The following is a 24,178-nucleotide window of genomic DNA, read 5'->3' on the forward strand; positions in this document are numbered from 1 at the left end:
ATTTGAAATTGAGCTGTTTTAACGATTGAGGACAATACAAAATTGGAGTTAAAAAGTTGGTTTTTAGACTTTATGTTATATACTCATTGAGCTAACCAGATTTCAAATAAAAACAAAATGTTATGAATTTAAGTACCAAGTTGGGTGGCCATTTGATCAAATGAGATAATATTTGTAAAAAAGCACTTAGCACCGTGCCTCATACATAGTAGGTGCTATGTGACTGCTTATTCCTTTCCCTCCCATTTCTGTACATGGAATAGAACAGATGATGAAGATTGTACATGAAACCAATGTAATGTACAATTTGCATTTCTTTTGATGTAAACAATTCAATGTTGCTTAAAGAAGAAAATCAGTTGGGGAGGAAAAGATAAGTGCCCAGTTGAGATTAGATAATGTTAATTTTTAGTAAATCCAGTTAGCATGATTTTGTGGCTTCCGGGGTTCCATTCAGAATATCTCTACATCATGCTACATTCTTTCTTCTTTTGCTGTTCTCTTTGCCAAGATTAACATTTTTTGGGCCTTTTTCCTTCTCTCCTTTTCTTTGGGAACTTGCCCTAGTCATTATTTCCCCCAGTTGAGTTTTTTATCCACCATCTCCTGTGTTACCTCTGAACATGCCCCAAAATCCTTTATTTTACAACAACTTTCTCTTTACCCTGCTGTCTCCTCGAGATATTGTCCTAACTCTTTCTTTCTATTTGAATCCACACTCTTGGAAGAAACTTTTTATCCTTCTCTGTTTCCTCAACTGCCATTCATTGCTTTTACCCCTTGCAGTCTGACTTCTAGCTCCACTCTTCAAGTGAAAGTATACTTTTCAAGGTTGCCAATTTTTTAAAAGAGGAATTTTTATTCATATATTTGGTTTTATACTTCTGTATTCCTACCATATTCCTTTCTTACCCTTTCTAGGAGAGCTATTCTTATATTGATGAATAACAAAAAAGGAAGAAAAAAGTTTAGCAAAAGAAACCAATATGTAGAAATAGTCTGACATCGGTAGTGTTCCACCATCCTTATTGTCAACTAGGTATACATAAGTCAGTCAGCAAGCATTTATTAAGCTCCTAATATATGCTAGGCACTCTGCTAAATGCTAGGGATACAAAGAAAGGCCAAAAAAAAAAGCGCTATTTCCCCACTCCAAACCATTCTCCATTCAGCTACTAAAATTATTTTCCTAAAATGCAGATTGGATCTTGTCACAGGTTGGACAGACTTTGAGATAGTGGAGGATAGATGAGCCTGGCATGCTATGATCCATGGGACCATGAAGGGTTGGATATGAATGAACAAGAATAATAAGAACACTTTGAGTCCAGTAATCCAGCCATTTCTAAATCTTAACTGTGTCATCATCTAGCCAATATTTTTCTTTTTTATAAGGATGGCTTGAGAGGCCCTGTCAAATGACTTTGCTGAAATTTAAGTGTACTTTATCTACAACATTTTCTTTATCTGTTGATCTAGTTTTCTGGTCAGAAAAAAAAGAAATGAGGCTTGTCTGCAAGACCTGTTCCTAGTCAGGTGTTTCTGGTTTTTGTTTTTGTTTTTGTTTTTGTTTTGTTTTGTTTTGAAGCAGTGACTGCTTTGCTTTTTATGTGCTAACAAACCACTCTTTATTTTTGTTTTAATGTTTTATTGATGACTTATCCATCTATCACATACAACTTCTTCATCATTTGAATTGTCTCTTATGACAAAGAAAAACAGTTAAGCAAATGTTTCCAGTAATAGGTGTAGAGAAGGAAGGTGAGCAGAATAAACATTTATTAAGTACCAAAGCATTTTACAAATATTATCTCATTTGATTCTCACAACAAGCCTGTCAGGTAGGAGCTGTTATTATCCTCATTTTTATAGTTGAAGAAACGGAGGCAGATAGGGGTTGACTTGCCCAGAGTCACACAACTAGTAAGTAACTGAAGCTGGATTTGAATTCAGATCTTCCTGACTTCAGAGCTAACACTGTATGTACTGTGCCATCTAGCTACCTCTAGCAGTTGCTTCTGACAGTAGTCTATTCTAGTAAATCTTTTACCTCTTTCTCTTTTGTAAATAGGATGTATATTTCATTAACTCTTCTCTAGGTCCTTTGCTGATTGTTCAATTACTGGGGGAATCTACTTACTTAACAGTAGTTTGCATAGTTGTTATATATATTCTCTCTGTCTTGCTTATTTTAGACCTCATCAGTTTATACAAATGTTCTAGTATTTGTTTAAATTTTTTATGTTTGTCATATCTTACTGTCCAACAATATTCTACTAATTCAAATAGCATGGGTTTTTTTTAGTCATTTCCAATTGATTTGCACCTACTTTGTTTTGAATTATTTGTTGCCTTGGTGGGTGTTGCTATAAATATTTTGCAATATTAGATCTTTTTTTCTTTTACTTCCTTGAGGCATCTATTAAATGGAATTGTTGGGTCTCATTGAAGAAAAAATATTAATGCTAATACTATACTCTGCATTTTTAGATTTAAATCTTCCAGAAACAATTTCATTTAGTGTAACACTAATAGCCAAGAATTTGTAGCTTAGAGGGATGTTGATATTATCAGTCTCCTGTCACTTCCAACATGACTCTGTCCCAAGACTGTTTTAGGTAACCTTTAAAGGAATTTTGAACAAAGAAAAGCTGTTTTAAAATACAGCTAGTAATTCCTGTGCCATCACGGGGGGCGAGTGGGGGGCACCCCCTTCCTAGAATTAAACAAGGGGACTTTCCACTTTCCTTCAGCATCTTAATCATTTCTTAGTGGAGAAGGGTAGGTTCTAGCCCCAATCATTTCAGGTAGGTGAGGAGGCAATGATTGAAGAAATCCAGAGTTACCCTTGGTTGAAAGTTTTGGATACCATCCTTAATCTAGTTCCCAAAGAAAAACCTCTTTGTCTTCAACCTGTCACCCATTTTTCCAAGGGACTTCTTTTCTAAGGATTTTGGAAAGGATTGTAGAGAAAGTGACTTGTTGAGGATCACAGAGCTACTAAGTGTCTGAGATCAAATTTGAATTCATGAAGATGAATATCCCTGACTCCAGGTTCTGTAGTCTTATCCACTGTACCACCTAGCTGCCCTTAATAATAAAATACAAGGCCAATAATAGAAAAGGAAATTTCCTTCAAAATAAACTATAAAAATACATAAAATATTTAGGAGCCAATCTACCAAAGCACACAAAATATTTATATACTTGTACACAATATTTCTATATATTTATATTCTACAGTATCTATATAATATACATATATATTTGTATGGAATAGTTGTATATGTTTATGAAATGCTCTTTAAAGAACTAAAACCCATGACAATGTAATAAAAATTTTAATAACAACAAAGTCAATTTACAGACATAATACTATGCTTAACAGTTCCTTATAGAGCTAGATAAAATAATAACAAAATCCATGTGAAAGAACAAAAGATCTAGTATATAAGGGGAAATAATGAAAAAAAAAAAGGAATGGAGGGGGAATAACATTCCCAAACTTCAAAATATTTTCTTTTGTTTTGTTTTTTTGGCTGGGCAATGGGGTTAAGTGACTTGCCCAGGGTCACACAGCTAGTAAGTGTTATGTGTCTGAGGCTGGATTTGAACTCAGGTCCTTCTGAATCTAGGGCCAGTGCTCTATCCACTGCACCACCTAGCTGCCCCCAAAATATTTTATAAACGGCATCATCAAAACCATATAACGCTTTAACAGAAAAGCTGAATAGGAACAGACTACAGAAGAGAGAATCAGAAACAACGCAACTCAATAATCATTTGATAAACTGGATAGTAGGTAAATAATATAGCTTTAAAGCAAGTAGAAAGTAATATACCTTTCACAATTAATAGTACATAAACTCTCAACCAAATGAAGAATGAAGGAAACTGAAAAAGAAAAACAGATAACTGATTAGATGAGATTGAAATGTTTCTGTACAATCAAAATTAATGCGCCTAGGATAAAAAGAAAAGATGCTGAATGGGAAAAATGTTTGCATCAAATTAGACAATATCAAATTAGACAGCTAACAGAAATATATGAAACCAAAAGCCATTCCCCAATAGATAAGTGATCAAGGAGATAAACAAATAGTTCTCAAAAGAATTACAAACTTTAACTACCATGTAAAAATACCTTCCAAATCACTAAAATAACAGAAATATAAACAACCCTGAGGTTTCACCTCATACCCTATAAACTGACAAAAATTACACAAGATGTAAATGTCAGTACGAGAGGGGTTGTAAGTAGATAGGAACACTAACCCTTTTTTGGGTGGAGCTGTGAAAAAATATAATATTTTGTAAAACAATTTATAATTATGCCAATAAAGTGACTCAAATGTTCATACCCTTTAACCAAGACATTCCAAGACTAGGCATATATTCCAAGGTGATCATTAATAAAAACAAAATCCCCATATACACCAAAACTTATAGCAGTACTTTTTGTGGTAGCAAAGAACTCTAAACAAGTATATTTCCATTGATAGGGGAAAGATTAAACAAATTATGGTGCATGATTTAGCAATCACCACTATGAAGCTGGAATACCATATTCTATATGGCAGAGCATGCAACCTTACAACAAGAATAACTTACCTAGCAAAACTGAGGATATTCACACAAGGGAAAAAAATATGCTCATTAATGAAATAGAAGCTTCTAAGAATTCCCAATGAAAAGACCAGAGCTGCAGGGAAATTATGATATTCAAACATAAGAGTTAAGAAAAACATGTAAATGTAAACACAAACAAATAATGATAAACAACTAAAGACGGATAAAATTATTATATTCTGATATGGGGAGATAAGATTTCCCTTCTGAACCCTATCATTATCAGGGGTCACAGACAGAGAGTTTAGTTAGACAGAAGCCTGGAAGTGGTTCTATAATGTTTCAATGTTTCAACAATCTGAAAAGAAGAATGTAAGAAAAGGAAAAAGGAATGTATCAGGGGGGAAGGTAAAGAAAGGGAAAATTATCTCACATTATCAGTGTACAAATACAAGTTCACACAAACGAGAAGGAAGGATAAAGGGAGTGGCAGACCCTTGAACCACCATATGTACTGGTCAAAAGAATAAAGAACATATGTAAACACGTACATGCGCACACACACACACATTCACTCTCACTTATTTGAGTACATAAGGGAAATAGGAGAAAAAGGGAATATAAGAAGGAGGCACATTAAAGAAGGGATTAATCCTAAGCAAAATAACTGTAATTAAGAATGTATAAAAATATTTATAGATCTTTCTGACGTGGCAAAGAACGGGAATCTGGAATGGATGCCCAGCAACTGGGAAATGAACAACTTATGGAATAAAATGTGATAGAAAATTATTATGCTGTGAAAAATAATGAAAGGATGGTTTTAGGGAAACCTAGGAAGACTTGTAAGAACTGATGGAGAATGAAGTCACCAGAACCAAAAGAACAATTTCTACAATGACAAAAATATTTAAAGACAAACAGCTTTAAAAGACTTAATGACCAACCATATTTTTAGAGGTCTCAAATTAAAATATATTACCCACCTTCTGACAGAGAGATATAGGACTCATAGTGCAGAATCACAGACACAAATACACACACACACACACACACACACACACACACACAGAGGCACCTTTTTTTCCCTTTTGTACTTGATTAATGCAGAACTTTGTTTTGCTTCACTACATATTTTAGTAGGGATTTCATTTTTATTTTGCTCTCAATTAGAGTAGGAGGAAGGGGCTAAAGAGAGAACACAGATTTCTGCTGACTGAAAAAACTTAATTTTTAAAAAAGGAAATGAATGTTACAAAATTACAAATAAGCATTGCCTTGAGGGGCACATAGTTCAAAAAGGCACGTTTCTTCCCCCCCCCACTCTTTTTTTGGGGGTAGAAGGGGCAAAATATTTAACATAATTGTAATTTTTAAATGTAATTATCAGTTTTGCTGATTTTTTTCCCCCTCTTCTTTCTCTTTTTCTTCTTTTGTTTTAAATTCTTTGTTTCTGGCCCAGTCCAGTAATGTACTTTGACCCCTTGCCTTAGCTCCTTCCATTTTTTCCTTTTCTAGCTGGGTGAAATTAGCATTTGCTAGTTGATGCAAGGTTGGGAGAGTTCGGGGTAAGTATTTGTGATAGAATCTTGGTAGCCCTGGGGTTCCTTAACCTAGGGGCTACCCTAGTAGGTAGGTAGAGTCAATTTCTTCTACTTTTTATGTCTCTGCAATAGGAGATGAATTGGCTGTGTGGGTCCCAACCCACAAGAATCTAGTTTGTATGTCCTGCAAGAACTGGAAGCTGATAGAGGAGAGGTGCTGCAGGATTGTCTTGTGAATTAGAGTTCTCTGACATCAGTTCATAATGCTATTTATCTTATTGGGCTTCTTGCTTCTTTACCCGGTGGATTCACTTCCAATTTTTTTAATGGTATGATCTTTAATATTAAGGTAATGTATCCCTTTTGAATTTATTTTGGGATATGGTGTTAGATTTTGGTCTAAGTGTAATTTCTGCCGGGCTCCTTATATTTTCTTATCAGTTTAAAAAAACCTCATTAATATAGGGAGTCCTCTTCTAAATATTTTATGGCTTTTGGTTAATTGAACAATGGTTTTGAGTCCTATTGTTTTTGATTTTGCCTTATGTAGTCTGTTCCCTTTGATCTATTTCTCTCTTTGTCAACCAATGCCAAACAGTTTTGGTAACTATTGCTTCATATTATTTGAGATCTGGAAGTGTGACTCTTTTTCTCCCAGCTTCCAGATTTGCATAGCCTACTGCCTTTTAGACATATCAAATTGTAGACATGTTAAACTCAACATGTCAAAGACTGAACTCATTATCTTTTCACTTAACCCTTCCTTTCTTTATAATTTTTCTGTTATTCTTGAGGGTATCACCATTCTCCCAGTCATCCAGATTCATTTCATCCTCTACTCATTCTCTTTCACTCTCCATTTCCAATTGGTTGCTATGTTCTGAAGATTCTACCTTCTTTAGCATATACCCTTTCTTACTTATGACACTGAAAGCATCCAGGTACAGGCCCTCATCATCTCAGCATTGACTGTTGGAATAGCCTGCTGGTTGGTCTCTTTGCTGGTTTGCTTTTGCCTCCAGGACCAACATTAAATCGTCTATTTGACATTCGAAGTTCTTCATGATCTGGTTCCTTCTGACCTTTCCTGTCTTCTTTCACCTTACTCCCCACTAGATGGCGCAGTAGAATGGAGTGCCAGGCCTGGAATCAGGAAGACCTGAACTGGAATTTTTCTTTAGACACTTAACTAGCTGTGTGATCCTGGGCAAATAACTTAACTTCTGTTTGCCTCACTTTCCTCAGCTGTAAAATGGGGATAATAATAGTACCTACTTCCCAGAGTTCTTGTGAGGATTCATGAGATAATATTTGTAAAGTGCTAGAGCCTGGCACATAATAGGCATTTTATAAATGCTTGTTTTCTTCCTTCCCAGCCATGAGCATTGAATATTCTCCTGGTTATTTTAGTTGTTCTTTATTTCTTTAAGGAGCTCTTTGTGACAGAAAGATCTGCCATCACCCATAAATGTACCACCTCCATGTTCAAGAATTCCCAAATCTCCCTTTTCCACCATAATCTATTGGCTTTTCATGTCTCCTTCTTCCTTTCCTTATAAAACCTTACTCTTTATTCATACTGTGACCTCCAATATCTTGACCCCTCAATTCTCTGTCAGGCCATCTCCTCGTACTAGCTCCTCTCTTCTGTTTTCTGCATCTTGAAGAACCAGTTTAACTCTATACTGTCCTCCTCTCTTGAATTCCTAGCACTCTTACTATTCCATTGAGTACACCTAGTCAAGCTTTAGCTTTGGGTCATGCTCAGCATTTGCCACCTTTGTTCCTTTACAAGTGCTGCTGAATAATGGTGGAGAAAATCACTCAGCCTTTCTGACTGTGTCTACTACAAATTTATATTAATGCAACTTCAGCTGGGCCCTCACTGCTGCTAGGCAGTCCTTCTAGATGTGCCTTATTAATTCACTATCCTATTCTCCACAGTGGCTCTTCCAACATTTTTCATCTCTCTCCAACCTCCCATAGCTTCCCCTCCCCCATTTTCTCAGCTGACAGCTTTGCCTCATATTTTACAGAAAAAATTGAGGCCAGTCACTGGGAGCTCACTCCTCTTCTCTTCCTCATTTCCTGTTACTCATGCCTTTTGCCTCTATCTTCTCTCATCCCTGTCTTGCATGATGAAGTGGTCTTATTCCTTACCAAGACTGTTTCCTCTACTTACTTGTTTAAGGAATTCTGTTCCATCTTGTCTCCTCCAGCAGATTGTCCCTTCTGTTATTTTCATCCTATCACTTTTTTTTCAGTCTCTCGCTTTCTACTGGCTCTTTCCCTGTTGCCTACAAATGTGCCGTATCCTCAGAAAGTGTTCCATTGATCCATCTCTGCTATCTCTTTTGCCCTTTGTAGCTAAACTCCTTGAAAAGGTCATCTACAACAGGTATCTCCTCTTTTTTTCCTCTCAACCCCTTACAATCTGGCTTCTGACCTTATTTCACTAAAATTGATCTTTCCAAAGTTACCAATGATCTCCTAGTTGCCAATTCCAGTGACATTTTTCTCAGTCCTCATTCTCCTTGTCTTCTTTGCAGCCTTTGACACTTTTGATCACCCTTTCCTACTTGATGCTCTTTTCTCTCTTAAGTTTTTGGGACACGACTCTCCTGGTTCTTCTACCCATTTGATCACTTCTTCTTAGTGGCCTTTGCTGGATCTTCATCTAAATCGAACCCTCGAACCGTAGGTGTCTCATGATGTCATGTCCTGGGGCCTCTTCTCTTTCTCTACTATTTACTTGGTGATCTCATCAGGTTCCATGGATTTAATCATTACCTCTATACTGATGATTTTCAAATCTGTCTAGCTTACCTGAACCTTTCTACTGATCTCCAGTCCTATATCTCCAACTGCCATGTTTGATTTCATTTTTGCGACATCTCTAGAAATATTTCTCCTTCTCTTCTCTGATACTACTACCACTCTGGTGCAGAACCTCATCGCCTCATCCCTGTACTAGTGCAGTAGCTTGCTGGTGGTTTGGCTTTTCCTCAAGTCTTTCCCCACTCCATCCTCCATTCAGTCACTAAAGTGATTTTCCTGAAGTGCAGGTCTGACCATATTTCTGCCCATTCATAAACTCCAGTGGCTTTCTGTTGCTTCCAAGATCAAATGCAAAATCCTGTTTGGCATTCCAAACCCTTTCTTCATAACCCAACCCTCTCCTTCCTTTCCAGGCTTCTTACACTTTATTCCTTACTACATACTCTTTGATGTGGTGACGTTGGTCTCCTTGATGTTCCATGAACAAGACACTCCCATCTTTTATCTTTGGATATTTTCTCTGGCTGTTTCCCATTCCTAGAATGTTCTCTTTCATATCTGTCTACTGGCTTCCTTTAAGTCCCAACTAAAATCCCAATTTCTATAGGAAGCCTTTCCCAAACTTTCCTAGTAGTTCTATTGCTTTCCCTCTGTAAATCATTTCCTGTTTATCTTGTTTTAGCTTGTTTGTATGTATTTGTTTGTTGTTTCCCCCATTAGATGTTGAGCTCCTTGAGGATAGTGACTCTTTTCTTGTATCCCCAGTGCGCAGCACAGTGCCTGGCCCACAGTAGGCACTGAATAATGTTTATTGATTGATTATTGATTGAGAGTATGCAAGTACTTTATGTGTTTTGGTAGGTTGATCCTTATATAATTCGAGCATTTTGTGGTTTGTTGTTGTTGTTTGTCCAACTCTTTGTGATCCCATTTGGAGTTTTCTTGGCACAGATAACTGGAGTGGTTTGCTATTTCCTTTTCCAGATCATTTTGTAGATGAGGAACTGAGGCATACAGGGTCAGGGAAACAGACTTGCCCAGGGTCACACAGCTAGTGTGACGAGATTTGAATTCAGGAAGATGAGTCTTCTTGACTTCAGGCCTGATACTCTGTACACTGCACCATTTACCTGCCTTTATTTTGTACTTACCTTGGTTCATATTTCTTTGTCTGTTATTGTCTCTTGGATTTTGTTATCATATGGAAATGCTGTTGATTTTTTTTGTTTGTTTTATTTTGTAGTACATAATGTTGCTGGAGTTGTTTTTTGAACAGTTGTCTTAATTAGTATCCTTCCTGATTCCCTTAGATTTCTAAATCACTGTGTTATTAGAAAATGGAGTTTTATCTCCTCTTTGTGTATCTTTTTTTCCCTTGTAGTTTCTCTCTTTTATCTTATTGGTATTGCTAGCTTTTCTAGAAGTATATGGAAGGAGTAGACATCCTTGTTTTACAACTCCTATATTTATTAGGAAAACTTGTAGGTTATATCCACTGTAACCTGTAGGTTCAGCTATAATTGCTGTATCTCTGGTGCGTAGTTCTGCTTTTAGGGATTTTTTTTTTTTGAGAATTGGTAGGAACTGGAAAAAATATAAAGGCTTCTTTCTTTCTTTTTTTTTTAAATTATCTAATAGCTTAATTTTTTCCAATTACATGTAAAGACAATTTTCAACATTCAACTTTTGAAAGATTTTGAGTTCTAAGTTTTTCTCCCTTCTGTCCTCCCTTCTCCCATTCCCAAGAGGCCAGGCAATCTGATATAGATTATACATATGCCATTGTGTAAAGCACATTTCCACACTAGTCATGTTGTAAAAGAAGAAACAGGACAAAAGGAAAAAACCATCAGCCCTCTCTTCTCCCCCCAAGTGAAAATAGTTACTCTGATCAGCATTCATATTGCATCAGTTCTTTCTCTGGATGTGGATAGCATTTTCCATCATGAGTCTTTAGAATTGTCTTGGATCATTGTATTGCTGAGAAGAGCTGAGTCAGTCATAGTTGATCATTACACAGTGTTATTGTTACCATGTATAATGTTCTGGTTCTGCTGACTTCACTCAGCATCAGTCCATGTAAGTCTTTCCAGGTTTTTCTGAAGTCTACTGCTCATCATTTCTCACGTAACAATAGTATTCCATTACATTCATATACCACAACTTGTTCAGCCATTCCCCAATTGATGGGCATCACCTCAATGTCCATTTCTTTGCAGCCACAAAAAAAGCTGCTGTAAATATTTTTGTACATGTCTTTTTCCTTTTTTTTAATAATCTTTTTGGGATACAGACCTAGTACTGGTATTGCTGGATCAAAGGTTATGCAGTTTCCTAGCCCTTTTCTTGTTGATCATGTTACCTGGAAGCCTAGATTTTAAATTTATTTTTTAAATAATTTTTTGTTTTGTTTTTACATTGACAAATTTTTTCCTAGTGTTTCTCTCTTTCTTCCTTCCAAAGAGCTGTCCTATATAATAATGAATATTTTTTAAAGAAAAAAAAAAGAAAAAGACTAGAAAAAAAATCAACCTATCAATGTAACAAAAAGTCTGATAATATATGCAGTAATCCATACTCATGGATCTTCCACATGTGCAAAGCAGGTGTAATCACATAGTTCTTCTTTTGGGCCATGCGTATTCTTTGTAATTTTGCAACATTTACTTTTGATTGATTTGTAGTTATTCTTTCCATTTACATTGTAAATGTGTGTATAAATGTGTGTCTCTGTGTGTATAAAATTTGGCTCATTTAGATCTTTACATGCTTCTCTGGATTCATTACCCAGCCATTGGGTATTTATTTTGTTTCTAGTTCTTTGTAGTTTAGAAAAGAAAGTACTGTTCTGAGTATTTTGTTGTGTAGGAGGCCCTAGTATCAATGACTTCTTGGGAAGAAGTTAAAGAGGTAGGTACATTTTATTTTATTTTATGCACATTTTATTTGCATAATTCCACATTGCTTTCCAAAGTGGTTATACTGATTGCTACACCAACACATTAGTATGTCTATCAGTACTTGGCATAAAGTAGGCACTAAAAAAATGTTGATCTTTCCACAACCCATATTGACTATTTCTCATTTTTGTCACTTTTGTAAATTTTTTGGATATGAAGTAAAACCATAACCTTGTTTTTACTTGCATTTCTCTTATTATTGCTTTGTAGCATTCTTTCTCTTTGTTATTACTAGTGTGCAATTTTTCTGAGAAAGTATAGGTATTTTTAAAAAGTTATATAGGGCTTAGAGGAGTATTGAAGAAGGGATAGGATTGGGGGTTAGGGAGAATGGAACAATACCAAGTTGGCTCAGCTCTGTTCTGTTGCTGTTTACTTTACGGGCAAGAGGGCAGAAGAATGATCTGAGACTGGAAAGGATCTGACAAAAATGGTTGGTTTTGGTGGGAAATTGGGGATAGAAAACTGTGGGAGTGGATTTCAAAGATTAGTAGGAAGATAGTGAGTAGTACCTACCTGCCCTTGATGAAGCTACTGTGACAGATCAACTGTGTCTTTGGTCAAGAGAGAAGGATCACAGGACCAGGGAATGACAGTGTCCTAAAATGAAGAAATGGAGATTGTCCATTATAGGTCAAGTTCCCTGGGTGTGACTTTGATTCCTGGCAAAATTTAAGAACATATTTATTAAAGGGGTAGTTAGTGAAGATCAAGAAGCAGTAGTAGATTATAAAGATGACAAAATATCTAGAGGAAAAGTCTTTTGACACATATGGCAGAGCTGTTGTCTAGAGCTTATTGCCACATGGTGACATGGTAAGTATGCTTTTAAAAAAAGAATGCTTGGATATCTGTTTCTTCTAGGATAAATTTGTATCTGACATACTATTTAAAAAAAAATTTTTTTTGGGCAATTGGGGTTAAGTGACTTTCCCAGGGTCACACGGCTAGTTGGTGTCAAGTCTGAGGTGGATTCAAACTGAGGTTCTCCTGACTTCAGGGTGGGTAGCTGCCCCCAATACTTACTACTTTTAAAAGGTCCTTTAGCATACTTCTCCTTTCCTTGACTTCCCCCACCCTTTTACCACACCCATCCCCCTCCTTAAAAAAATTGTTTCCTGCCCAACCTTAAGTTTTCATTAAATCTCTTTGGCTAGGAGTGAACTGCTGTTTCCTGTTTTGGCTCTTTTAATCCTGGCTTTTCCAGATCAGAAGTAATAAAGCAGAACATTATATAAGAGTTAATTACTTAATTTATCTTTTTCTAAAAGGTTTTCATCTTATAGTGGCCTTGATTCTTATAGCACATGATTGTAGGACTGGGGAAAATAGACAGGGCATTGTGGTCTGGTGGTGGAGATAGCCCTGAATCTGGAATCAGAGAATCTGGATTCAAATCCTGTTTCTACTACTTACTCCCTTATATGACCTTCATCAAGGTACTTAACCTCTCTTGACCTTAGTTTCTTAAATGAAAAAAAAAAAGATTGAACTAGATAAGTCCCCTTACAACTCTACAAATCCTATGATCTTATACATACCTCACAAATAGGAAAACTTTAAAAAAACCTATAAAAAGACAGGCCACTGATTATATGATAAATTTAATAACTCTTTTATCACTGTTTATCATTTAATTTTGACCTCAGAAGCACAGGTTCTAATTTAAGAGAGTTCAACATTTGTCAACATTGTAGCTATTAGCACTTAAGAGACTTAATTACAAATTTTTTGTTTTATTTTTCATGATACCATTTCTTAGAGATTAGAATTGTTGCTCTCAGAATTTACTTCAATTGTATTCTAATTTTATGATTTCCGGGTCATGTTATAAATATATGCTCAACTCTGTGACTAAAATTGTGACATCCTTCCTCTCTCCTTGTCTCCCTTGCTTTTTCTTCCTCCTTCTCTCTTCTTTCTGTCTCTGTTGTTCTCACACAGTTCGGATAGAAAATAGATAAAACCATCGCATGTATACAGAATGGCATTGTAAAAATTAATCATGATAAACAGTTATATGAAAAGGTTCTTAATTAACTCCTTCCTCTGTCTTTTTTATAAATAGCTGCTTTGTATTGGGTCTCTTTTTACTATGTCCCTACAACCTGCTGAAGTCACTTATTTAATAAAATGTGCCAAACTTTTCTCTCTGTTTTAAAACAGTGGTTTCTTTTTTCACAGTGGCTTAATTACTCAACAGTTTTATTATTTAAGCTCCATGGTATGTTATCGGATGGAATGCCTCTGGAAAGTGTTCTTTTAGACGTGTATTCCCTAAGTGGCCTTTAGATTTTTTTAAAAAAATCATCTAACAAGTACTTGCTGTCTTGCTTCTAGGTGTTGGGACATATCTTACTTTTTGGGACTCTAGCCCTCTCCTTAAATTCAGTGATTCTACTCTATTGACTGTGCTGAGAATGAGAGGATAAAATAAGTAATGATAGTTTTCATAAAAATTTTTGAAGGAGAGTTGTGAGATAGTTTCATCTGTGTCCATAGCTCCTCTGATTGGAGGATAGAGCCATGAACTCCAAAATCTCCATTTATGGAGGGGCCCCAGGCCAGTCATCTTTTCATTTTCCACTGGCTGCTTTCTTTTGGACTTCTCAAGATTTCTCCACCATGCCCTCATCAACCTCATCATTGAGAAATTTCATCATAATGTGAAATCCAGCCAGCTTCGGTACTCATACCTTAGCGGTACCCTCTTTCCCCTGATTGGAGGGAAGAGCCATGAGCTCCAAAACCTCCATTTAAGGAGAAGGCCTAGGGCAGCTGTCTCTTCATTTCCCACTGGCCACATTCTTTTGGACTTCTTTGGATTCCTCTATCATGCCCACTGGACTTCTCCTTCTTCTCCTTCTCCCTCTTACTCTCTCCACACTTCGAGCTTCCTTTTGTGTAGTGTCTTCCCCTATTAGATTGTAAGTCCCTTGAGGGCAGGTGCTATCTTTTTTATATTGGTACTCCTAGCACTTAGCATAGTGGCAGGCACATAGTAGGTACTTAATAAATGTTTATTGACTGTCAGTTCATTATGTAGCAAACTTCAGTATTTTCAGTCTTAAAACTTTACGCTGCAAACTGACAAGTAACTCTTCAACCCCAAATCTTATTTGTGAAATGGTGTAGAAGGATATTTTCATTCCTCAGTAGTGCTGAAAACGTTCTGAAGCAAAGTGAGTTATAGTTGGCCCTCATTACCTATACAAATAGAGGTAATTGGTAGTATATATGATCTTGATATCAAATACATTTTTGCTCTAGAAATCATGTTATTCATATTATTCTTTGGGGGGGCAATATTTACTTAATTAAATTTTACTTTGGCCATTAGATTGAGGTGCCATTCATTGGACAAAAATCAGCTAATACAAAAGGACATATCCCGAAAAGATCATGGACAGCTATATGAAATTATATTTGGCAACAAAGAAAATTAATTTGGGTAATCTGTGTACGTGGATTATTCATAGTTAACTGTCCCTTAATTTTACTAGTTGTTTTCTTGATTTAATTCTAACAGGAGACATTACTGGCACAACTCAACTTGTCATTTCACCATACATTTAGATAGGCAGCTGCTTGAGTTGTGAATTTTTATCTTCTGAGTGGGCACCTGCCCTTTTTTCACTCACCTAAAGCACTTGGGAAATGAACTAACCTATACAGGTTCATTCTCTTATATAAATAGAGAGGTACCTCATCTTATGCAAAGGTAGAGAGATGCTTCTCTTGTTTAGTGTACTTGAAATTATTATTATTATTGTTATAAATTATTATTATTTTGTACTATGTAGTTAAAGTCCAGTGTGGTAGGAGCAATATCCTAACCCCTCTCCCCATGCAAATAAGGCTAGTTTTTCCTTAAAATATATCTAGACATTACTAGAGACTTGGTTGACTCGGGAACTATTTCCTTATATCCTGAGCACAAAGTAGCTGTGAGGAGCCAGAGGGGCTCTCAGATGCTTGGCTGGTGGATCTTGATGGGAACTTTACTCAGCTGAATCAGCTGGAGGGGTTTTCAGTGCCTATCCTTGTTAAATATCCTAATGCTATGGTTAAGTAAATTTCTGTTTGTTAACTGTCACATTTCATTCCATTATTGAACCTAGCCTACCAGGGGACTGGCCTGAGTCAGACCCACCTGGAACACACATTATAGATTAAATAGTCTTTTGTAATATTACTTGAAAATCTAATTATTATTTATGGGGGGGGAAGAGGTAGGAAATGGAACAAACATATATTAAGTGCCCACTTATGGGCCAAGCACTGTGCCAATAAGTGCTTTACAATTTACATTTATACATTGTTTTGATGGGCAGGCATGTTCTGAGTTCTGAATAATGGATTTACAAATGTACTTTTAGAGTATAACCTTGTGAATGCACATGTTATAAACTAATTTTCCATTTCATAGTAAAACTATGTTTTTCCCTTTCAGCTTCGGTTATTTTTTTCTTCTCATGGATTATATTTACATTTTAGTAAGAAGATTTTATGGATGTGTCAGAAAAATAATTTGTTTTAAAGTGTGTTTTAATTCTGTTCCTAGGAAATCTACATTCTTCAATGTCCTAACAAAGAGCCAGGCAGCAGCAGAAAACTTCCCATTCTGTACTATTGATCCTAATGAGAGTCGAGTACCGGTACCAGATGATAGATTTGATTTTTTGTGCCAGTATCACAAACCTCCAAGGTAAATGTTTTTGTTTTTTCAAAAATCTTCATTCTCTTCCTTATATTGGTGGTTAAATTTAGACATTGAGTCATTTATCTCCTATGGGAGAAATTCATTAAAAATGTTTAAGTTTGAAAGAGTGATTTGAAATTTACATTTTTTTCTTTTAGTTGGAACAGTACTTTTGATTCTTTAACATTTTGAGCTTTTCCTTAACCCTTTATATCGAGTCACTTTTTTCTTCTTTCTTTGTTTCTGTGCTCCATATTTTTTTTCCATCTTGCTATTTTTCTTTTCTTCTCCTTCCTCTTTATCTTACCAAATTTGTTATACCCTTGAAGGCTTATTATGGTCCTTGACTGTCATTACCCAAAGTGATTTTACCGTTCTCTAAATTCCTTTGTCTCTATAGGAAAATAACAGTTCCCATATATTACTGAAATAGTTTTTTTAAAAAGGCCAGCAAAGTACATGTGTTTGGGCATGAAAGAAAAAAATTCTTTGATCCAGAGGAAAATATTGTGGTTGTTCCAATACAGTATGTTAGAGAATTTAGGGACCTGACTCTGCAACTTTCAAGTATGTGTTATTTCAAGAAATACAATATTTTTTCAATTCCAGTGGTCTAGTCTGAAAAATCAAACCTGCAAGCTACAGTTAAACACTTTGAAAATGTCTTTACAAAAGCACAAAGTAAAAGTCTCTGACTTTAGCATGAAGCTGCTTGATCCCAAAGTGAAAATATATTACTTCTTTAAAATCTCTCACTGAAAGATGGAAGCATCAGAAGTTCTTAATATGGCAAGCATTTAAAAACAGTTTAATTAGAAACTAAAGAGTTCACTAACTCCTTTTTTCAGAAAAAAAAGGAACAATTGGAAAATAATTATTGGAATGCTGAGTAAAGTAATTAATGATAAAAATGTAAACCTCACATTACTGTGGTTCTCTTAACTAGCAGAATAAATTAATACCTGAATCTGTGGTTAAGGCAGAGAGCTTCAGAACTTACTAGAAAATGATCATGTGAGGTGTAGATTCCTTCATATAATGATTATACTCATGTGTCTTGTCTTACTTCTGCTATGTTCATTTGCCTGAAAGTTTTAGATGGCAAATTTTGAACACAGAATTTTAGCTTCACTGGTCTGGGTTCCTTGGAGCCTTGTGTCTGTTGCTTCCCCCTGTTTCTAAAGGGTTCTTATTAACTAGGTGTGTTTAAGTTACCTAGTAGTAATATGCACTAGAGGTCTCTCAGCTTGTGGCAATCTCTTTTTTCTTTACCAGAAGCCTTACTATGGAGATCAAGGGAGAAGGGAATAAAAATATTGCTGATAAGGATAACTACTCAGGTTTTTAAAGAACTTTAAGGTTTGCAAAGCACTTTTCCTTATAACCGTACTTCACCCTGTGAAGTAGGTAAATTCAAGTATTATTACCTGTTGTGGTGTAATAGAAAGAATTCCAGATTAGTCTTCACTTTTGCTGAGAATCCTTTTAATCATTTTAACTTCCTCTCCAATTCCCCATATCAGCTATCTGGACTTTTTTCCTCTTTCTTCCCATATGTACTTCCCAATTCCACATTTATAACATTTGATGTTCTCCACTTTCTCCTGGAATTCCCTTGACTCACAGTATCCACTTGCAAAACTTCTTACTGATATTATCAACGTGGCACAATGGAAAGAGCTCTGGATTTGGAGTTGGATAACCAAAGTTCAGATTGCAATTTATTACCTATGTGACCTTGAGCAAGTTGTTTTATTTTTATGAGCCTCAGTTTTCTGATATGTAAAATAGACCGAATATTTTCAAAGATTCCTTCCTTTTCTAAAATCTTATGATCATCTATTTTTCTGTCTTTGTACCTATCTCTGAGGAAGTAGTCCTTCTCCTTTGTAATCTGTGCTCTTAATCCTTTTCCACCCTTTTAGCAATCCCCATTCTGTCATTGATTTTCAATATCTTTCTTCTCCCATTGGCTTCTTCCCATTTGCTTATAAATATGCTCAGGTTTTCCCAGGCTTAAAAAAAATGTTTTCTTTGACCCAAGCAGCTACATTTTAATCTCTCTGTGTTTAATAACAGTTAATAATAGTATTTAACATTTATTTAGTGCTTACTGTATGCCTGGAACTGTGTTAAGCACTTTACAAATATTAACTTATTTGATCTTTACAACAGCCTTGGAAGATAGGTGCTATTATTATCCCCGTTTTAAATATGAGTCTGGATTTGAATTCAGATTTTCCTAACTCCAGACTAGTGTTCCATCCACTGCCCTGCTAGCTGTTTATATTTCATACTTCTATTTCCTCATTACCCACTTGTTCCTTAATCCCTTATCATTCCCCTGACCCAGTACAGTAAAAGTCTGCTAGAGTTTGCCAGTAACCTTATTATCAAGCCTAATGATGGAGGACATTTTTACCATACCTCAAAATCATTATGTCCAAGAGTAGCTTATTATTTCTACCAAACCGGTTGCTTCTTCTGACTTGCCTATTTTTAAACTGTCTTACTTTCTATAGTAGAGGCACAGTGGATAGAATATTAGGCCTGGAATGAAGAAGAAATCTGAGTTCCAATCCAGCTTCAAACACTTACTAGCTGTGTGACCCTGGACAAGTCACTTACCCTGTTTGCCTCAGTTTCCAGATGTATAAAATGAGCTGGAGAAGAAAATATCAAACCATTCCAGTATCTCTGCCAAGAAAATCCCAAAAGGGGTCACGAAGAGTTGGACACGACTGAAAAATGACTAAAGAAACTCTCTACAGGAGCTTACGTGTGACTTAGTGTTTTGTTTGTGGATGATTATGCACTCAGTGCAGCCTCTGAGGCTGAGATACAAACAAAATATGCATCCGTTCTCTGCTGCTTTTGCTAATTCTGGCCTGACAAGTAACACCAAGAAAACACAGGTTCTTCACCGCCAGCACCACAGCATCCATACATGAAACCATCGGTTACAGCAAAGAGAGATATGTCCACTTACTTTGGCAATATACTTTCCAGGGACATACAAATAGATGATGACATTGATGTACTCATTGCCAGAGCTAGCTCAGTGTTTGGGAGGCTCTGAAAGAAAGTGTGGGAGAGAAGAGGAGTTAGGCTGTCTACCAAACTGGAGGTCTGCAGAGCTGTTGTGTTGATCTCATTGTTGTATGCCTGTGGAACCTGGACAGTGTACAGTACCATGCCAAGAAACTGAATTGCTTCCATTTGAATTGTCTCAGGAAGATTCTGAACATCACCTGGCAAGATAAGTTATCAGAAGTGAAGCACTCTACTTCAGAGAGTACAGTTGATGGATTGGCCACTGAATGCCAAAAGAACATTTGCCTAAATTTTATGGAGAAGTAACACAAGGCAAGTACTCACATGGAGGTCAGATGAAGCAATACAAGGACACTGTCAAGTTCTCTTTGAAGATCTTTGGAATCGATTGTGAAACGTGGGAGACATTGGCACAGGACCGTTCAGCATGGCTTGTCTTCATCAAAGGTGGTGCTGTGCTCTATGAGCAAAGCAGAATGACGAGATTCAAAAGAAATGTGAGGTGAACAAATTTAGAACCATCTCTACTCCAGATGTTCATAGAACTATTTGGGTCTGGCCTGTGGTAGAACCTTCCAAGCTCATATTGGTCTGAACAACCACAATTGGATGCATTGCACCTTGATCCCAACATAGTGATGTCATTTCGGTCCTCTTTGAGAGCTAAGGACAACAACTAACAGGATCTTACATGTGACTTAATGTTATCTTTGACACTTGTCATTTGTCTTATAGTCATTCAGTCTCAAAGTCATGTCATTCAAATTTTTTAACATGAATTATCATTGTTTTCGTTTCTGTCTTTTCCTTCTGTTCTAACCTTTATTATTGGTTCATTCCCATCCATTTGGAATGTTGCCATAGCTTTCTAACATGTCTTTCTACTCTTTCTTTCCAAATCATTCTCGTCATTACCAAACTTATTTTTCTGCTTCATGGAGCTGGTCATACCATTGCTCTGGAGAAAACCATTCGGTGGTTCTCCATTGCCTGCAGAGTCAAGATAATAATCTTTTGCCTGAATGCTTACAATTGGGTGCTGCCTTACCTTTTTGCCTTTCTAACATTTTCCATGCACTCTGTGCTCAAATGATCAACGAGCATTTATTAAGTGCTAATTATGTACCAGGAATTGTACTAGGCATCAGGAGTACCTGTGCAAAAATGAAACCCTTCTTGCTCTTATGTGGTTTATGTTCTGTCAGAGAGACTCTGTGTGTGTGTGTGTGTGTGTGTGTGTGTGTGTGTGTGTGTGTGTGTGTAAGTATATGAAGATCCAACACGAAGTAGTTGAATACTTATCCCTTCTATACTTCCTACATTCTCACTTTCATACACACACTATTTCCTGTGCCTGGAATGTCCTCCCCCGATTATTTGAGTTGACTCATCCATTATAGCCCAAGTGAAATGCTGTCTCCTTCAGGCTATCTTTTTTCCTTTGATCTTCCACTTGATGTTGATGCTCTTCCTCTTCCCACTCCCAAATCATATAGGCATCTGTTTGCATTGCTCTCATATACTTACCTTATATTATATTGCATTATTTGTTTTTCATGCCCTGTGCTATACTATAAGAGTTGGAACCATTCTCACTTAAAATTGGTGACTCCCTGATTATCTTGCAGAATGCCTTGCCTGCAATATTTAGTACACGTCTGTTCAGTGCCTTGCCAAGTACTTGGATACTTTCCTGTGGTTTTCCTTAATATATGAAATACTGACTCTCACATGCCTTCAAGTAAATGTAATGGAAGAATGTGATCTGGTCTTTGTCTTTTCCATTTTGTCATTTTATCTGCAGTATAACTAAGTAACTGAAAAAGCACAGTAGTCAGTACTGAAGTGAACTTGTGATCTCATCACAAATGGGCCACTTCTCCCAGGATACAGATCACAACCCACTCTTATTTTTTTGTTCTTTTTGTCTATATTCCCATAAATCCTCCATGGAGAAACTGCCCATTATGCTAGAGGCATTCTGTTAATAGCCTTTTAACCTTCCATGGGTACCAGTGAAGTACTTGCAGTGTCCATCTATTAGTCTTTGAACTTAATTGTTGATTGATGTTGATAAAAATATCCTTGAAGATATTTTTGTGCTGCTTCTTCCATGCCATTATTTGTGATGTACTTTGATTACCCTGTGCTAACTATGTGTCTCTCTAAAATTTTAAGTGATTCAGAAGGCACCAATTCTTTAGAGATTGTGATGCTCCATGATTAGCAGCCTTGAATATTGCAATGGAAGAGGATCATTTATGAGACAGTATGGAACAGTGGAGTCAGAGAATTTAACTCATCCTTGTTTGGATGCTTTACTACCTGTGTGACCTGGGGCCAAACACTTACCTCACTAGACCTCAGTTTATTTCTCTGGAAAGTGAGAGAGTTGGAATAGATGACCTCTGGGATCTTTTCTAGCTCAAAAATTAAGATCTTTTGACGTTGATGGTTGCTGGACAAATATATCAGAAGTGGAGTATCAACAGTTCAATTAGTAGTTATATCCAATTTACAAATGGTATGATTCTTAGCACCATCTCTCCACTTTATAGCAGAAGTGGAAGGGGCCTGCACAGACTGAGTGCTATTTAAAAAATTGTTCAAAAAGTCCATCATTGTAGCAAGGTAGTCCTTTCACACTTCTCTGATTTGATATCCCACTCACAATATGGCTATTCCAAATCTTTTTATTCTTTCTTCTACCTTCTCAGCTAAGGACTTTGCCTCATATTTTACTGAAAAAATTGGGGACATTCATTCACTTGAGAGCTGTATTTCTCTTCTCATCTCACATCAGAATCTCTTTACCTACTATCTCCTTCCTGTCTCACATAAAGAGGTAGCCCTTCTTGCCAAAGCAAGCTCTCTACACATACCCTTGATTCCATCCGATTCCATCTTTTCCAGCAGATTACTCCCTCTATCCTTCCCATTCTTTCCTAATCATTAATCTCTTCCTATCTACTGGCTGCTTCCTTGCTGCCTATAAACATGCCTTTGTCTTCCCTCTTCCTTAAGAAACCCTCATTTGATCTATTTCCTCTAGCTCTCATTCTGTATCTGTATCTTTCTTTTCTTCACCTTCTTGGCTAAACTTGAATAAACCATCTATAAAATTCAGTGCTTCACTTACTCTCCCCTTGCTTGATTCTAAACCCTCTGCAGTTTGGCTTTTGACTTCATCATTTAATTTGAACTGCTCTTTCCAGAGTCACCAAATGATATATTAGTTGCCAAATCTAATAGCCTTTTTTTTGGTTGTTGTTATTTTAGACAGTGGGGTTAGATGACTTGCCCAGGGTCACACAGCTAGTAAGTGTTATGTGTCTGAGGCTGGATTTGAACTCAGGTCCTCCTGAATCCAGGGCCGGTGCTCTATCCACTGTACCAGCTTGCTGCCCCCTATTAGCCTTTTCTTAATTCTCATCGTTCTTTGGCCTCTCAGCAGCCTCAACACTGTCAATCACCCTCTTCTTCTAGATACTCTTGTCTATCCTCTAGGTTTTTACAATATTGCTTTCTCTTTTTTTCTTTCTTCTCCTACCTTTCTGACTGATACTTCTCAGTCTCCTTTGCTGAATCTTCATCTAAGTTATATTTACAGTTGGTGTTCCCTATGGTTCTGCCCTGTGCCTTTTATTCTTCAACACTAAACCAGTTTCCATAGTCTCATTTACTATCTCCATAAAGATGATTTTCAAATTTATATGTCATTCTTAATGTCTTTTCTGTTCTCCATTCTTATATCAGAACTGCCTTTTGAACATCTTGAACTGGATGCCCCTAGACATCTCAAATTCATCACATCTAAAACAGAACTCAGTTTTTTTTCTCAGATTCTTAACCTCTTCCTAACATTTTTTTAAAGTAAATTTTTATTGATATCTTGTTTTTATATGCCTAAATTTCTCCCAGTGTCTCTCTCCCTCCTTTGGAGCTGTCCCATATAACAAAGACTAAATTTTTTTTGAAGAAAAAAAGGAAAGAAGAGAGAGTAAGGTGAAAGAGGCTCATTATCAGGTTGGCATGTGGAATGATGGTATTTTGGTCACAGTAACTCTTGAGGACCATCTACTAAGTTACAGAAGGATCCTGATGTATACGTTATTTAGGGAAGCAGCCCTACTAACTGAATTACATGTCCCTGAAGTATGAATGTTTGTTACTTAAGTATATCAAGTATAGATCTGACTTGTCACTTTTTTGGCTCAAGAAGCTTTAGTTAACCCTCTGTTGCTGCTAGCATATGATACAAATTGATCTGTTGGGCATTTCAAGGTCTTGGCCCACCCTATCTTTCTGGCCTGATTTGTGTTCTAGCCAAACTTTATGATGTCAGTGCCTTTATACAGTCTGTCCTGCATTCCTGAAATAGTCTCTCTTCACACTTCTGTCTTATGGAAACTCTAGCGTCTTTCAAGGCTCATCTCGAATGTGATTGCCTACATGAAGCCTTTCCTGATTCCCCCAGTAGTTAGTGTTCTCACTTGCCAAAATTAATCTGTTTACTTTGTTTATATTTGGTATTTATTTACCTCAGTACATGTTTTTTCCCCAGTGGAGCA

At 36.5% G+C, this 24,178-nt stretch overlaps 1 protein-coding gene across 2 annotated transcripts in view; it reads left to right on the forward strand.

The window, feature by feature from the left end:
- The window catches only part of OLA1 (Obg like ATPase 1), a 252,465-nt gene that overhangs the window by 18,289 nt on the left and 209,998 nt on the right, over positions 1 to 24,178 (forward strand). For both annotated transcript variants that reach the window (XM_020990993.2, XM_020990994.2), the window contains exon 3: positions 16,416 to 16,559. In XM_020990993.2, coding sequence (XP_020846652.1) covers positions 16,416 to 16,559 — 144 coding nt within the window. The remainder of the gene's footprint in view (positions 1 to 16,415; positions 16,560 to 24,178) is intronic.

Source organism: Phascolarctos cinereus, unplaced genomic scaffold (assembly GCF_003287225.1).
Source record: "Phascolarctos cinereus isolate Bilbo 61053 unplaced genomic scaffold, phaCin_HiC Scaffold_726;HRSCAF=1367, whole genome shotgun sequence".
Lineage (NCBI taxonomy): Eukaryota > Metazoa > Chordata > Mammalia > Diprotodontia > Phascolarctidae > Phascolarctos > Phascolarctos cinereus.